Source organism: Somniosus microcephalus, chromosome 6 (assembly GCF_052327205.1).
Source record: "Somniosus microcephalus isolate GS21.2 chromosome 6, FLI_Smic_1.0, whole genome shotgun sequence".
NCBI classification, from domain to species: domain Eukaryota; kingdom Metazoa; phylum Chordata; class Chondrichthyes; order Squaliformes; family Somniosidae; genus Somniosus; species Somniosus microcephalus.
Window position 1 is genome coordinate 200,753,030 of NC_140992.1, and position 14,906 is coordinate 200,767,935.

General features: G+C 44.5%; 1 protein-coding gene across 1 annotated transcript in view; it reads left to right on the forward strand.

Moving 5' to 3' along the window:
• The first annotated feature begins 399 nt into the window (after nt 1–399).
• snrkb (SNF related kinase b) overlaps nt 400–14,906 on the forward strand; it is a 155,033-nt gene continuing 140,526 nt past the window's right edge. The window contains exons 1-2 of the mRNA XM_085991194.1: nt 400–716; nt 1,177–1,868. Coding sequence (XP_085847320.1) covers nt 1,280–1,868 — 589 coding nt within the window. The 5' untranslated portion in view covers nt 400–716; nt 1,177–1,279. The remainder of the gene's footprint in view (nt 717–1,176; nt 1,869–14,906) is intronic.

Sequence of the window (14,906 nt, forward strand, 5' to 3'; positions counted from 1 at the left end):
GGTCCATCGTGCCTATGCCGGCTCTTTGAAAGAGCGATCCAATTAATCCCACTCCCCCCTGCCCTTTCCCCATAGCCCTGCAAATGTTTTTCCTTCTTGGTACGGGCAACAGAGTTTGCGATGTACATATACATCTATACACAAAGGCTTTTATAATAAATGGTTTGTACTGCAGTCTGTCGGCTCCCCGGCAGTCGGTATATGCTGGAATACATTGCAGAGTGCCCAGATGTGCGGCATGTACCCCGGCGCTGTGGAAATGTCACCTTGCATCATGTATCGGTGGGGCGCCGGGCAAGCGAGCGCTGCTGCCTCCTCTGCCGAGCAGCACTTTGCACAAACACAGCCCCGCCGAGACCCAGAGTGTGCGGCTCGGAGCTTGCTGGTAACCTGCTCCGACGCTAGTGGTCAGTATCATTGACGTCAATAGGGAGACGCAGATGTGGGGCTCGGATTTCCGCAAAGCAGCAAGAGCGAGGAGAGAGAGAGAGAGAGAGAGAGAGATCTGCAGAGACCGATCCCAATCCATGGCATTGCTGTAGTTGAGCAGTTTAAGCAAATCACAGCCATGGCTGGAAGGAGCACGGGCTGAACGTCCACAGCAGCTGTTCGCTTTGCAAATATCTGGAGCTCCTCTCCCTGAATGCAAGAGCAGAGAAACAGAACGAGCTACTGGGGGAGAGAGAGACCCGCAAAGACTGAGCGCCGCAGTGCAGGTAAGTTGGGTTCTCACTTTAACATGCACTGATGCTATTCCCATTCTACTGCTCGTTTAACAGCGCCAGCTTCTCGTTGCCTCCGATTAAAGTTGCAGTATCAACCAGACACGGGCCTGCTTGTTTGCCTTGCCAGCTCCCCAATGGAAATATTAGATAGTATTTAGGTTCAAATTTCTGCATTGCATTCAGTATTAAATGCTTTAAAAGTTATTTCTTTCTTTAATAATGGGGGCTGGGGAAGCGTCACTGACTTTAATGCAGGTATAAAGTAACGAGCTGCTTAGATTTAAATCCATGACATTGATATGAAAATGACAAGTAGATCCTTCCAAGATAAAGGAGATACTTCAGCCTTTAAGCCATCACACGGGGCGGGGGGCATTTATATCCGTGTCACGGGGCAGCGCATGAGCTGCATAGACACAAGCCATCTTTACATATGCTGCCTTCTCCTCAGATCCTCGGAAGGCGAGCCTCCCGTCCTCTACCCACTGAAGACACCTCCACGAATGATCAGAAACGTTTCTGCTGCGTGCGGTGGGCGAGCAGAATAAAAAAACATGGCAGGGCTAAGACATTGCTACGACGGCAAGATCGCCGGGCTTTACGATCTGGATAAGACTTTAGGGAAGGGGCACTACGCTGTGGTGAAGTTGGCCCGACACGTCTTCACCGGGGAGAAAGTTGCCGTCAAAGTCATCGACAAGACCAAGCTGGACAAGTCCGCCACTGGCCATCTGCTGCAGGAGGTGAGGTGCATGAAGCTGGTCCAGCACCCGAACGTAGTGAGGCTGTACGAGGTGATCGACACCCAGACCAAACTCTACCTGATTTTGGAACTTGGAGACGGCGGGGATATGTTCGACTACATCATGAACCACGAGAGGGGTCTCTCGGAAGACCAAGCCAAGATCTACTTCGCCCAGATCGTGCACGCCATCTCTTACTGCCACAAGTTGCATGTGGTGCACCGGGACCTGAAGCCGGAGAATGTGGTCTTCTTCAAGGAGCAAGGAGTGGTCAAGCTGACCGACTTTGGGTTTAGTAATCGGTTCCAGCCTGGGAAGATGCTGACCACCAGCTGCGGCTCGCTGGCTTATTCAGCACCTGAGATCTTACTGGGAGATGAATATGATGCACCTGCGGTGGGTGAGTAAACACCCGGCAATGTTGGCTTTTATTGATGCGCCCATTTCAAACTCAATCTTAGAAAATCGCCTTTGTTAGAGAAATGTTTTAAAATCAATTTAGAAAATTGTTCAGACGCATGAAACACAACACACCTGGTTAGACAGCAATATACAACCTTAATACCTAGTGATAGCAATATGCAAACTGTGCGCCTCCCAATCAATTGCCTATAGTAACTGCTTAAAGCAGGTGGTTGCTTAATCTAGTTACACAAAAGGTAAAGTGGAAGTAACTGAATGCAGAACCCAGATTGGCTCAGTGAGTTGTCCATTCGCAACATTCCATTTGTGGCGGGGAAATCACACACACAGGAATCTAGAAATATGAATGCGAAGCCTTATGTGAATCAGAGTTAACCAGTTAAGAGATTGTATCCTTTTATTAGTAATAATAATTGGAAGTTGAAAGAAGATTCTGAACTGCTTGGAATTCATTCCATGTGGGCTGATTGACATTGGGGTGAAAATGAAGGAGTTTTGTGTCTCCTGATCTACATTTGATGTCACCCTTTTCAACCGAACTTCTAAGCTCCAGTCATCACAGTTAAAGGGACACTGTCTTCTTGAAATAGTACATAGCAAAGCTTCTTTGCTTCATTTTACAGACACATGACTGATGTAAGTTGCATCACTTTAACATGATATTGACGTAAAAGTAACATCAGTATTCTGTCTTCTCCCCCCCCCCCCAAGCCAATTTTTCACGAAGTCAGTGACCCTCTTAACAAATGATTGTGAATAATTTGACATATTTGCACCAATTACAACGAACTCATTAAAGAACGAGCTCGGTGAAAGACATGTGTAACCCATCTGTGCTTTGTGCATGAGTAGCACTTTAGGGACAAATGGAGAGAATCCTGGGTGTTTCATCCTTCCGCTCCACCCTTTCCTTGCATCTAATATGTAAGCACATTTAATGATGGCATTCAAGATTTCTGCAGGTCGCTATTGACAGGCCTTTACTGAGCTTTATCATAGAATCATATAGCACAGAAGGAGGTCATTCGGCCCATCATGCCTGTGCTGAAAAGAGCTATCCAATTAGCCCCACTCCCCTGCTCTTTCCCCATTTAGCAGGCAATTGACCATTAGAATTCCCATTAGAACACTGTAAATGGACTGACAAGCCGCAGTAACACATAGACTAGTGAATTAAGGTAAATGATAGGATAGTATTTCCCTGTGCATCCTAATTTATTCACATAGTAGATAAGGGTATACTATTGTGCTGCACTTAAGGGGGTAATCTCCTGAATTGGACTTTTCCCTCTTGGATTCTGAAGATGCTGTTTAATTATGTATTTATTTAATATAAATAGCATAATTAATGATAAATGGCAAGAGTGAAACTTCTTATAAAGTGTTATGTCAAAAACAAATGACATGGAATGATGCTCTGCAGCTGGAGGTTACAATTTTCCTTTATTACTGAGCAGCACTATCCGTGTTTTCATTTAGTACATTCAACAGTGCAAAACTATCTCTGTCTTGGCACTAACTGGCAATGTCTGTGCAGAAAGGCCATAGGTTGCACAGTGTGAAAAATTCAAAGTAACACAATGCTGCGTTTGGGGATGCTTTGGGGGCATCTCCCTGAGGTTGGGATTATGACACACTGGGACAAAGTAGAGGAGGGAGCTTTACTCTGCACCTGGCCATCCTATACCTGTCCCTGTGAATACTGAATGCTGATTCTCAGTATCAGAAATAGGAAAGTGTTCCTTGTCACAGCTTGAACATCCCATAATTTGAACAGAAGATGTAATAAAAAAACAAAATTAAGAACAAAGTTGATGAATTGGACATCTGTCAGTCTGTGCTCTTGATGTCCTGCTTGAGAAGGGACCATGATTCTATGGGCCGAGCTCCAACTGTTTAAATGTCTATGGTCAGCTGAGTCATTCCTTGGAAAGTTCATCATTTTCAATTAGAATTTTCTGCAAGGTTGTTGCCAGATTATTATAAACAATTCAGAAATCTTTAGACATGGGTGTGCATGTGAATATGCAAAATTATATTTCCAATAAACTGTGTGTGGCCGCCTTAACTGAGGGCCATTAAATGGAAGCAGGATGCCAGACAGGAAGATTTTGCTCCCACCCACAGATTCGGGACAAGCATCGCAAGAGTCATCAGGGCGAGTGTCATTCTATTTTGATATTATTGTGTCCCAGTTGGCTTGAACCAGCATTAATAACATTACATAAAATAATTGTGAAATAGCTTATTACATAAAAAATATACACTTACTGGAAATTGCTGTTTACATACAGAAATTATAATGTTCTTAATTGTTACTTGTTTTTACAAGGTGGATCATTACCTTTTAAGTGAATATGTTACCAGGCATTAAAGTTCATTCATTTCTACATGCAGTCAGAAGAGATTATACTCCAATATTATCTGCAGCATGTTTCTTGTGCATTTACCATCAACCTGAACCCCACTTGTTCAGCAGAAGGGGAGGGGGGTGGGCGCAGGGGTAGTTTAACGCAGGCCCATAATAGAACAGTCTGCCGACACTGTCCCACTGTCTTGTGGAGACAAGGTAAGCAATTGTTCCCTTGTCAAAGAACTGGGGACTTCATGGCCTGGAACAGTGGCTGTTGAATTTCACTATGCTTCCTGCTATAGCTGCACAGAATATACATTTGGCATGCATTTCCCCCTCGCCTTTTAGTTTTGAATTCAAGTCTATGGATGTATAAACATAACCTTGAGCTCATCCAAAACTCCGCTGCCCACATCCTAACTGTTGTGCTTGCTGACCTACACCTCAAATTTAAAATTTTCATCTTTGTGTTGAAATCCCTCCATGGCCTTGCCCCTCCCTAGCTCTGTAACCTCCTACAACCCTCAGAACTTTGTGTTCCTCCAACTCTAGCCTCTTGTGCATCCCCGACTATATTCGTTCCACCATTGTCGGCCATGCCTTCAGCTGTCTAGGCCCTAAGCTCTGGAATTCCCTCCATAAACCTCTCTGCCTCTTCAACTATCTCTCCTGCTTTAAAATGTTCCTTGATACCTACCTCTTTGACAAAGCTTTTTTGTCACCAATCCTAATAATGCCTCCTTTAGCTTGGTGCCAATTTTTTGTCTGATTATGCTCCTGTCAAGCGCCTTGGGGCAGTTTATTATGTTAAAGGTGCTACTTAAATGCTAGTTGTTGCTGTTGTATAAGATGATCAGAGACAGAGCAGCATTGTTTTGCAGGCTTATGCAGTATTTACATAGAAGCAGCTCGGCTAGAATTCAGTCGACCCATTTCACAGCATCATTTCTTTCTCAAACAAGGGACAGTTATGTAATGAACAAGCTGGACTGGAGCCAGATTGTGGCAAGGCCTGACTTGCAGTAGCAGAAAGTCTCTGTCCTCTTACTTTCTTGGTGCATAGATATGATATAGTACAATTACTTTCTGAACCTGCTTCCGTGTGATCTCCATCTCTCTATACTGACAATGAAATGCTTCCCATCTCCATTCACCTCCGCTAAGCCAATTTATCAGTGATCAGATGCAGTTTGAATTCCATACGACAAACAGGTGCAAATCATTATTGATCTTTTTTTTCCCCAAAAGAGTTGCCTTTTTCCTAGTCATCCAGCTTGGAAATTATCTGGAACTATTACAGGGAATGCACAGTGCACAGCCAGAGCCACTGTGTTTCATAGTGAAGCCCTGAGAATAAGATGTACCTGTGTCCATTCTATTTGAAAATTGTTACTTTCTCTCCACATGGATTGTCATCTTCAAAGGCATAAAGTATTGGCAGTTCTCATCTTCCATATTTAGTTTTGGTTTGTCTCGATGCAACTTGAAGTGTGGTATTGTAGTTTTTCTGGTTCATTTACTTCGATATAAATGAGTGAGAACATGAAGGCCGGCATTAATTCTCAGCTTTGATAAACCATTGTTGAGACCATTTTTGATGTGTTTTTGAAAGGAGACCTTCAAGCACCAGCACACTGAAAAGCACCAGCACAAAAGTTCAGCTCTGATTTCTCCCATGCCCTGGTCTCTTCCTGATCTCAGCCAGCCCACTTTGGAGAAGCTAGGTGCTCCTCTGCTTCCCGTTTCCTCCTTCCCCCAACTATCAGGAGGGAACATCCGAGTGAGAGATATTCCCAAACTACGGTTGCACAACCTCCGAGCGATTGGTTCCAGTGTGGACCTACGTTGGTTGCCTTCAATTCCTCTCACCCACAGATGACGCCTAGTGCAGTGTGACTTACTGGGTTGGGAAAAAACCTTAAAGATCAAATGTTATCCTGATTTCTTCCCCTACAGTTAACTCTGTTAGGCCACAACAACTGTTTAAGCAGACAGTTTTACTGTCACAGTCAGTGAGGCAGGTAGAGCTGCCCTCGGTGTAATGTGGTGCCCAGCTGCGCTTCAGAGTGAGTGACATTTCCAAAAAAGAAAGAAACCAGGAAATAAATGTTGCTTGCAGCCTTAAGTGGCTAATAGACATACAAAAGCTAGTCGTGTCTGCCTCACCCTAGGTAGACTGTGTTGTAAATTTCTTTAGAAAGAAAGGAAGACTTGCATTTATATAGTTCCTTTCATGACCTCAAACTGTCCCAATGCACCTCATAACCAATGAAGTACTTTTGAAGTGTAGTCACTGTTGTAACCAGAGAGTGGGTTAGAATATGGAACTCGCTACCACTTGGAGTAGTTGAGGCGAATAGCATAGATGCATTTAAGGGGAAGCTAGATAAGTACGAGGGAGAATGGAATAGAAGTATACAATGATAGGGTTAGATGAAGTAGGGTGGGAGGAGGCTCATGTGGAGCATGGACCAATTGGGCCAAATGGCCTGTTTCTGTGCTGTAAATTCTATGTAAACCCCACAGCAGAAAATGTGCACTCCTTTCATCTATTTACAGTAAACTCTTTTTCTTATCCGGCACCTATGGGACCAGGATGGTGCCGGTTGATGAAAAATTCTGGATAACAGAGAGGTATACCTACCAAGGCAATTTTTAACACAAACAAAAATAAAAACCACTGACTAACTCGGCCACCGCGGGAGACTCGGACTCGGCAAAACGAGTGCTGGATGGATTCAGCAAGATTAACGGTTATCTATTTTGCCGGTTATTAAAGTATTCCGGATGATTAAGTGCCATTTAAACAAGAGTTTACTGTAGTTTGTAAATATTTAATGTGCTGCGTTGGTTTAAAGGGCGGTGCTGCCATATTAGAGGAACCTCAGCTTAAGCGTTCTGGTTTAACTGCAACAGCATATGTTTTGAGAAGGCAATGGGCAGGTTATTGCTGAGTAAGTGCCGCTTGATAACACTGTTGCCGACTCCTTCCATCACTTTATGGTACTGAGTCATAAAGAAAGGACCAAAGTACCTGGTCTGTGCTGAATTGGCTGATTTAAGCCAAGGTGGCAAAGGGGTGATATAATTGGACCTCAATATTTCTGGACTAGGGAGGGGGAAAAATAAGCCAGGGCTCCTGCTCCTGATCACTATCCAGTGACTCCTGCTGGACAGTCGACATTGAGTGAGAACCAAATTGGGTTCTGCTGCCAAGGACCGACAGTCAAATAGTTAGTATTTGGGCTCACCCATTGAGGTAGTCTAAGGCTGCTGGTGACTACCCCAGGGGGAATCATGAGAGGAGGGAAGAAAATAAGCGAGGGGGCAGGAAAGCACAGGACGGGGAAAGGACTTTCAGTTTCAATTCCTAATTCAACCTGGAGATGGATTGCGAGTCTGCTGCTATCTTTTTACTTTTACTATTTTGAAGAATTCAGAAGGTGAGGCTTTTTTTTTGGAATATTTGACTATTTCAATATATTTTCCCTTCGGATTAATGATATGAACATTGCAATCAGGCTGACTATAGGGGCTGATGTTCTGTATTACCAGGTGTTTTTTTTCACCACAGTTTCCTGGTACCTCATTTCACTAAATTTTCATGTCACTCTTTTCTAGTGGGTATGAATCCACACTTTGGAACAAATTGACACTAAGCTGGAAATCTGACTCCCAGTCCATAAGAGCGGCTGGTGTGGGAGATGGAATATGTCTCACTGGTGCTACAAGGTTAGTGATGAGCCACATTGAAGGGCTGAGGTGAGGCAGACATTTTCTTCATCCAGCCATGCTATTCCGGACCTGGGAAATTTTGATCTGATGTTTGATGCTCAAAGTAATATGATCTGTAAATCACATTTTTGGAATCAATGTTCCACCGCGTTGAATGACCCTTACTGCTCTTTTGTGCTGATGGATACTGATGGTTGTTCAGTGTACATCCTTTAAGAGCTGACTGATGTCACATTACTTTGATGGGGGGAGGGGGAGAAAGAACTTGTTAAATATTTATTTACAGCTCTACTGTGGCAGTTGAGGCATCTCTATGTTTGCCCGAGGAACACAGAATGTGGTTTGGACAGTTGTGGGCATTTCACTTCATTGACTTGCAGATGTGTGGAGGCTGCGACTTCTTTGCTGGTTTGGTTTGGTTGACCCTTGATGCAATGCTTATGCAGAAAATGCTAAAAATATTCGAACAGATGTAATTTTTAACTACCAGCGGAACTAAGACATTATCCATCTGGCTTATTCTCTTATCTATGTTTAACCACACTTTATTTTTAACAATTTCCGCTTTGGTTCATGATGCATTTCCACAGTTTTGGTATCAGAGGAAACATTTATTGATACATTTAAAGCTACAGTGCTCCATAGAGTCAAACTTTTTGTCTTGTAATACTCCTTTAAAGTGCCTTGGGACTTACTATGTTAAAGGTGTTATATAAATCTAAGTTGTTGTTGTAGAGTGAAAAATGATCTCCTGATGTTGGTGCATAAGGGTGGGAAGGATGTTCTGCGTTCAGGATAAGCTGCACCAGTAAAACCGCGATTGTCACGATTGCCGGGAAGGTTAATATTCATTGTTGCGTGCATCAAATTACATGCAATAATTCATCATTATACTTGTCAGAAATGATCATCTACTCCGACGGAGTCGCTGATGATTTGTGACATCTCGATCTTGGTGCCAGAAACTGAGCTGTGAACGTTCTGAGGGATCCAAAGATAAACCCTACAGTCTGGTGTGACTGGATTCTTTTCTGGCTTATTGCTCTTTCAAACACTTCCCCCCTCCACACTGTGTTCCTTAGATGTTTTAAATTTGTAAAACATGTTCAGATGTTAGCAACAACAAGATTGCTATCTTTCAGCAAGCACTGTCAAAGCCCGAAAGCAGTTGTTTATGTTCGGAAATATCGAAACAGGAAGCTGCCAAACTTTAAATAAAAAGTATATCATAGCTAATTTTTTTGATTCCCCTCTTTCTAGGCCTCCTAGGGCCAACCTCTTCTTTTATAGAGGAGAGTTGAACACTTTCGGCAGCAGGCTTCCCCATAGCAACTTGTCCTTCCCAGTTGATTAGTCTCCAGGGGGAGACTGGTAGTCCTTCACTGCCACCACCAGCATGATCCTCTTCAATTGAGCTCCTTGGAGTAGCCTGGGTGAGAAAGTTCCTCAGTCAATGTAGGAGGAAGCAAGAAAAGGTGGGAAATCAACAGGGTAAATATTAAAATATAATTTGACACTGTCTATGTCTGTGGCATTTCCCGCCCTGAGCACACCACACAACTGTCCACTTACAGCAATCCCATGAAAGCTGTAAATGTTGAACTGAAAATACTGGATCCTCATAGCAGGAAGGAGTTTGTGTTTAGTGTTAATATAGTGGGAGTACAAGCAAATGTGGGCAAGGCGTTTCCAATGTGTTAGGTGGATAATGTGCTGGGCATTTCATAACATTGATTGTAGTCCGCAAGGGCTGGGCAAATGTGTAGAATGTGCCTTTGCAAGCAAATAATTAAAAATAATATATTATATGTACTGTCTGTGTTGAACAATAACCTTGTAATGTCTGGATCATATCTCTCTTGCTCACGAGATCTAAATAAGTGCAGTGAAGGGTGATCAGTAACAGACGGTCTGTTCTTCCAATGCCAGCATCTTTTTTTACTGGTTTTTGATTTGTGAAGGGCGGGTGCAGGGAGCATCATCGCATCAACCTTCTGGGCATGGATAGGTCAGATTGTGCGACCAGCACGTCTTGACGATGCCCAGTGCCTCGTGCACAGTGCGCAAACATGGCTGCTTTGAGCTACGCCATGGGTCTGCTTCATATCCGTCCCTATGGGCCTGTTCATTTTGCCGCAGGTTTTGGTGAGCCCTGCTGAGGCTGTGACTACTGTCAAAATAGGCAAAAGGCAAAGCAGCATCTGTAAAGATGTTGAGGCTTATCTACAATAATCCCTTTCCCCTGACATTTGGAAGCTGTCCAGCAGCAGACTTGCTGTAGTCACGCAGGCTTTTGTCTAGCTTTCCAACATAAGATTGAAGGGAGGGGAACTGATGTAAAATTTAATGAGCCCGAGGTTTCATTGTGGGTTCATTTTATACGTTAGACGATACTTATCCAAACTCTTGTTGCCTGAAAAACCTTCTATAGTTTCTCTAACCGCTGCATTTGATTTGTCGACCTCTCTGATATCAACTTTTCACCATTTCCCAGTCATGAGTCCTGCGTGTTTGGGTAATTGAGGTTTTGCAGTATTTGTGCACAGCTCCAGTGCTTGACTTGAACATCATAGACAAGTACTCTTATATTGACACTTTCTGTGGTTAGTAAATGGTGGTTATTGTCAGTTGATGACTCCACCCTTTTGCTTGTTTTCATCGGTTCCTTACCCTGTAGCTGTATTTGAGTTTTTTTTTAAAGCGAGGCGGAGGCAAAGAATTAATGAGTGTTCTCAATTGCATAACATTAACCGAATATAAGCTGAAAGTACATAAGACCATAATTTTGCCTTCTCATATCGCGACACTTTTGGCATCATGTTCAGTTGGAGTTCAGGAGAACTGACCTGAATTAAATCTCACAGGGTTCACATCTGGTTCAGTTGAGGTAGCCGTGAGGGAATTGGATTGTGGGACATTCTACTGGCATCAAAGGATTTCCTCCTCAACCCACCCAGGATCCAATGCTATTGGCTGAGTTTTTTCACTCAGGGCAGGGCTTATTATTAGGAGCCAAGATTAGTCTCACTCTCTGGGTTTTGGACCCCCTGTTCTACTACGAGGGTCATTGGAACACATTGAGACACTCTCTCATTCCCACTTCATCCTGCTGAAATGAGAACTGTCAGAAGCTGAGAAATGTTAAGGTTATGTAAAAGAGATTTCTTTTCTTTCTTGTGAAAAGAAAGAAGCAGAATATTGACATCAGCTATTTGTACCATAGTGTGAAGCTCTGGCTTAGTCACCTGGGTTGACTGAGGTAAGAGGTGCTTTTCTTTACTTGGAGATTTGTTCAGTTAGTGATACAAGGCCAAAAAACCCTTGTTGGATCTGTCAGAGCAGTCCTAAAACTCCTGATTTTCACTCTCTTGTTTGCCCTACTGCCATTTGTTTTAGATGATGTAAGGTGATGTCCGATGATGACAACTCTGAGCTTATGTTGTGGTTCAGAGAGTGGAATTTACCTGGGCAGTTGTTCAAAAGTGGCCATTTTGTTGTGGAGTCCGCTATAAAATGTGAGTCAGTTTGACAAACTTGCATTAGTTGCTTTGATCCAGTCACACATCCCAACAGTTGGTGTAACTTGGATCAGTCATGCTACTGGCGTCAGTTGTCCCACAACCTTAAACTGTGCTGGAACAATGACCTCCATTTGCCCCTGTGCGCATATATGCAATTCCATGCCACCACTGGGATGTGCCTCTGATTATGGGCATTTCCTGCTAAACAGGCTAAGAACAACATGGCATGTGGTCAAAAGACTGTGCTACTTAGGGTGCTGCACCTTGTCACCCGCAGCCTGAAAATCCCTGAAATTAGTCTCCAATGGCTGTCGCCTGGACAGCTGGAAGCTGGGATGTCTGGATAGCTGTCTTATGCTCACTGTGTCTCGTACGAGTTTAGTTGGATATGAGATAGCATGCAGCTGTCTTTAGTTGCTGCTTTGGATTCAGCCTTGGCAATCCGTGCCCTCCTTTTTGTGCACTGGTCTGCTAATACGTTTCACACATGACGGTTGGTGTTTTGAGTTTATATTTTAAGTATAATTTTTTTTAGTATTTTCCCAAATCAGCAAACTTTGAATCATCATGACAAGAACAGAATAAATAGCATTTTTTTTCTTGGTGAATTGGGTCAAAGCCCAGGTTGGAGGGAATCGTCTTTAAAAGGCTCACAAAATGATATTCATGACCCCAATCACAATAGGATCATTGTGTAACGCCGTAAGGTCATGCTGACCTCTATTTGTGATTGTAGAACTTGGTGCTGGTGTGGGAGATCTGGGCGCTGAAGTTAAATGTCTACTGGGAGGGAAGTAAGTTAGGGTGAGCGCTCACTGCCCTCCCCACTCCCCATTTTCTTCCCTCCTCTCCTGAAGGCGGTGGTTCATGGTGGGATATCTCTCCAAGGGCAGTGGTGTCTTCTAGTACCTCACCCCAGTTGGTCTCCTTCACATGAGCCTTAGTGTCGGCTTTGGCTCAGTGGTAGCATTCTCGCCTCTAAGTCAGAAGGTTGTGGGTTCAAATCCCATTCCAGAGACTTGAGCAGATAATCTAGATGAGAATTGCTGGTTAGCAATCAGCTAGCTTACTTACTTGTATTCCTCCCTGCAGACCAGGGGTTCTGAGGCCAATCATATTGTTCCCATGGTTGTTGAGCTGAGATCAGATTGAACATTATTACTCTTCCTGGTGGGTAAGTTGCTAAGGGCACTGTCCAATTGTCCTACCAAATGAACTGTCAGGAGTCTATGATTCTATTTGAATTCAGCAGGTAGCTCGGTACTCCTATGTCACCTCATCTCACTAATCACAAATGGAGGTACATGGAACCATACAATGTAATGCAAGGAGCCCATAGTGATGACTTCTGTGACTCTTCCCAAAATCCCGTGTATATTTTCTGTAACAAAACAGTGGAGTCCAATAAAGCTCCATCTATTTATGATATGCGTCACTGCCAGCTTCTCCTTGTATAATGAACAATCTGTTAGTGGCATAGGGCCTTATTGTACCTCCCATCCTTGCAACAGCTGTCCCTGACATGCCGCTCTGTGGTAGTTTAACCAGTTTGGCCACATTTCCCTGATTGTGACAGAGGGGTCTTTGTAACATTATCGACCACAAGTTCTCTCACATGGGTCAGCCTCGGTGTCCTGCTGATTGTTCAGTAAATGCTCCTTTGTCAAATCAAGGCCACAAGTATCGATCGGTGTTGAACTCTGTTTTTTCCTTTCTTTGAACTCTTGTGAATCAAGAGTGTTGTAGCACAGTGTATACAGGAGTGATATCTCTCTGTATAATAGTGCTTTATTTTGCAGTTCGCTGCTCTCTGGCTGTCAACTGGACCATTTACAGTGGTGACAAAATGTTGTAAAATGTCCCCTTCTTATCACGTGACACAGCTGCATGAAAAGCTTGGGCTGTAATCGAAGACTCTGATAAGTTGCATTTATATAGTGCCTTTCGTGACCTTATGACGTCCCAAAGCACTTTACAGCCAATTAAGTACTGTTTGAAGTGCAGTCACTCTTATAATGTAGGAAGTGCGGCAGCCAATTTGTGCACAGCAATGAAATAAATGACCGGATAATCTGTTTTTGGTGTTGGTTGAGGGATAAATATGGACAGGGTATTGGGGAGGACTCCCCTGCTCTTCTTTGCAAAGTGCCAAGGGACCCTTTGGGCTCCATTTTCATTGAGCCGTGGAGGCAGGCTTGGAGTCGTGTGGGGGGTTAAAATCGCAAAAACTGGCGGGCGGGACCCCCCCGCCTGGTTCCCGACTCCGAGCAATTTTAACTCAGTCGTGTCTGATGGTCCTGACTCCGTCCCGCATCCAACAGGCGGGACTGGTCGTAAAGGCCCTTAACAACCACTAAATGGCCTCTATAATCCTATTTTGAAAGGCCCTTGCGAATTTAACCCTTTTCCCACATGAAACACGCCTGGTGGGAATCACAAATGTGAAACCTGGCAGGAGCACTATTGGATTGCTGACTATCAACTGCAGGTCAACCATTAAAGAGGAGATTTGATCAGCCATGATTTGCAGGTGGCAGGACTTAGTGGTCTCAGGTCTGTGGCAACTTTTAGAAGGCTTAACAACGCCTGTAGAAGGTTGGAGCCTCACACCCTTCTCCAGTGTGACCTCCTGGGAAACCCCTCTCACCACCTTCACTCAGCGCTTCCTCAACGGAGGCATATACCAGAAGCATGGGAGCCATTTATTTCCTTCCCATTAGAGGAGCTCGAGCACCAGCCGCGGCAGCAGCAGAACCAGGAGCAACAGCAGCAGCGCCAGGCTGCTGCTCACCCACCTGAAGCTGCACAGGCCAGAAGGGACCAGCGCCTGGAAGTGGCTGGAGAGCACCTTGCTGCACATCAGGGGGGCCATGGGGACCCATATCTGCAATGGCAGTCCTACTCAGAAGGACTTCCATGAAGGTCTGGTTTCTCTGTTCAATAGATGCCCATCGCTCCTCGAGAGATGTCATTCTATTCTGAACAATGACCATGTTTTCCATACCCTGGCGACTAAGCTCCTCCATGGCCGTAGCCATCCTCTCCTCTACGGTAGCCAGCCTTACCACGAAGGTAGCAATCCTTTCCACGGAGGTAGCCATCCTTTCCGTGGTGATGCGTTCATGTGCCAATGACTCCACAAAGGCTCTGCTCATGTTCGCTATGGACTCCTCCATTCACTCCACACTCGCAGCGACCCTAGAGACAAAACCTGCCAGAGACTCCTGCATCTGTGCCTGGAGTTCCGTCACCTCTGACCTTATGGATGGACCCAGAGGCAGAGGGTCGACATGCTGCTGAGCTGAGCTGGCAAAGTCCTGCGCCCTCCGACTAGGAATCTCCACTGCTGTCCCTGTCTCCACAATCTGCTGATGCTCACTTGTGAGCTGTGATACACCAGGTGACA